Source organism: Triticum urartu, chromosome 6A (assembly GCF_056163025.1).
Source record: "Triticum urartu cultivar PI428250 chromosome 6A, HENAU_Tu73, whole genome shotgun sequence".
Taxonomy (NCBI): Eukaryota; Viridiplantae; Streptophyta; class Magnoliopsida; order Poales; family Poaceae; genus Triticum; species Triticum urartu.
In genome coordinates, this window is record NC_141878.1 from 593,629,234 (window position 1) to 593,632,028 (window position 2,795).

Below are 2,795 nucleotides of genomic sequence, written 5' to 3' on the forward strand. Positions count from 1 at the left end.
GAGATGGCTCAGTTTGACATGTACTCAAATATTTACCCATATGTTTGTGCCTGGGATGGTCTAGCTTGACATGTACCCATATATTTGTGCCTGGGATGGTCTAGCTTGACATGTACTCAAATATTTGTGCCCAGGATGGTCTAGTTTGAGATGTAACTGAAGGGGATGGCTCAATTTTCTCAGCACACAATATCTGTGATAGATATTGAGATACTTTTTGTTGACCGATGTGTTCAGTTTTCTTGTATAATTAGTGATGGGATAGAACAGAGGAGGCATCAACGCTGTCAGGATTTGAAAAATACTCTTATTTATTAACGACAAAACGATGGGATACGAGAAAGGTGAGGTGGTTACTGTAAAAGTCAAGTTCTATGCCATTGTCAGGTTTTTTCATAAAATGTACATCAGGCTGGCCATGGTAAGAGTAACATAACCGGTAACATGCACTTGGGACTAGCAAACATACTTATGTGGCACACTATTAAATAAGAGAGAGAGGGTTAGAGTAACATAAATAGACACCGTATCATGTTAAATGCTATGCTACTTTGTGTCATGCATGGCAATAAATATGGTCAACTATGATACTACTTTATGATACTATACACTATAGAGGTAGTATCATATGCATGATACTAGTATATGTTACTCCCCACTAGCCTCATGTCACCTGTGATATCTCCACCTGGATCTGGGCCACTCATCTCCAACTCCAATCCAATGTTCCATGTTCCTTTTTCTATTTTTGCACCCAATACCCAGATTCTATATACTAATCCCTCCCGTATATATGTGCCTATACGGTGATCATGTGTAGGGATAAGGCCTAACTGCTCATATAATCTCAATTATTATTTTAAGATAATATAAATGTTTGGACAAAAAAATCCTTTACAAGTTTTTAAAGGGGGTGCACGGAGGCAAATGTCTCGAATGTGTGTTGATAAAAAGATGACGAATAATCATTGATCAATTTCATCTTTTCTGGCTCTTGCTTCTGTATATAACGCCATGGCCTTGTCCATGACCTTGGCATCCAATAGAAGCTGCGTTCTTTTCTTGCTGCAAGGATGAGTAGACATGTACTCATTCAACGGTGATGAATTCCCACCGACCTTTCCGAGCTTCTCGTAGACCTTAGGGGCAATGCGTGGATCAAAACCAGCGGAAGCGAGCAGCATGATTCCAATGTGATCCGCCTCTATCTCCATCCTACATAGGATATATAAGCAACATGTATTTATCATGCATGGAGAATAACTTTTACAAGGAAAAATAGTTGTAAATCAGCATGAACGATATATATGATGTGAAACCGAGTATATACTTTCGTGAGAAAGGCAGGCTGAGGAGGTATTCGGTCAGCTTATCAATAAGGTCCGGCGCATCGATAAAGATGAGCAGGAAAACCGTGAGCATGAAAATCCACATGTGCTTGGTGAGCTTCTCTGCGGCGTGCCTTGCAATGGCGTGCGCAACCTACAAGCAAAATTACACAAGATGCCAAGTTACAAGGGAATCCACCGTCCGGCCGGCTGCTAGGAGACGGTACAAATAACCACTCAATATAATCTAGCTAGCACGGTATGTACATACCTCGTGGCCTAGCACCGCGGCGATCTCAGCGTCGGTGTTGAACTTGTCGAGCAGGCCGGTGTAGACTATGATCTTGCCACCGGGTGCGCACATGGCATTCACTTGCTTATTGTCGACCACGATCACCTCCCACTTGAACCCGTCGAGATGCTTGATCATTGCCTGCGACGCTCCAAGTGGAGCCTTCTTCTTCGGGCTCAGCGCCGCGTCGCCGGCGCATGTTTCTCCGTCAAGGAGCTTATCGTCCTCGTGGCCGGCGAGGCTGCGTCGGGCGGCGCGGATGATCTCCGCGGCGATGCTGTTGACACGGACGAAATCAGGGTGGGACGGAGCGAGGACCTTGTCGCCCAGCTCCTTCTTCTCGTTGTTGAACTGCGACTCGCCGAGCTCAAGCTCTCCCGAGTGCGTGAGGACGACGAAGTGGCGGCGGTTTGTGTAGGGCACGGTCTCGAAGGTGCCGTAGCAGATGGTTACCACCACACCGCCGACGATGACGACCCCCGCGATGACTATCTGGACTTTCACCTCGTTAGAACTTCTTGGTCGCCTGGAGGAGTAGTACCGTGGGCGTGGGACCGCTGGTGCCTGCGGCGACGGCGGTGGTCGACGGACGAGAGAGTCACGGCCGGGCGATTTCAGGGCCTCGTGAGATCGCCGCGTTGAAGGCGCGTGGTAGTAGCGCCTGGCGGTCGGCGGCGGCGGAACAGTCGTTCGGGCGGCGGGCTTGGGCCGGAGTAGCCCGGACAGCGCGGGGCGCAGATTCCTGATCAAGGCGCTCATGTTCTCTCAGCTAGTCTTGGGGATGGGCGCTCTTGGATCCGTGTCGTACTAGCGTCTACGTCGTGGCGTGCTCGACAGGTTGCCATGGTTTATTAGGGTTGCGATCTCGGTCAAGTCTGCGATCAGCAATGCTACATCGACGGAGATTTACAGAGTTTTACAAGGTGAGATTGAGCTGGCAATTTGTGATTGGACTAAGGGGAGGGAGGGGCCCCACCCACCTGAAAATCAGGGGGCATGTTTAGTTGGTTAGAAAGGAGCGTGTAAAGGCATGTAAGACCCCGTACTTTTAGCATTTTTGGTCTGCGATCGAGGGAGATTAAGTCGTTAAGTTTTCTTTTGTCAAAAAAAAAAGTCGTTAAGTTTTCTCGCATAGGAAGGAGTCTCTCCTCCGATTCTAGCTAGCTAGTACCATA

At 48.1% G+C, this 2,795-nt stretch overlaps 1 protein-coding gene across 1 annotated transcript; it reads right to left on the bottom strand.

Annotated features, from left to right (window-relative positions):
- Positions 1–965: 965 nt before the first annotated feature.
- On the bottom strand, positions 966–2,379 carry LOC125517057 (mitochondrial metalloendopeptidase OMA1-like). Its single transcript, XM_048682276.2, has 3 exons — positions 1,600–2,379; positions 1,331–1,482; positions 966–1,215 (listed from the first exon to the last, which is right to left on the bottom strand). Exons 1-3 carry the CDS (start codon positions 2,377–2,379, stop codon positions 966–968), a joined length of 1,182 nt encoding a protein of 393 aa, XP_048538233.2.
- Positions 2,380–2,795: the final 416 nt, after the last annotated feature.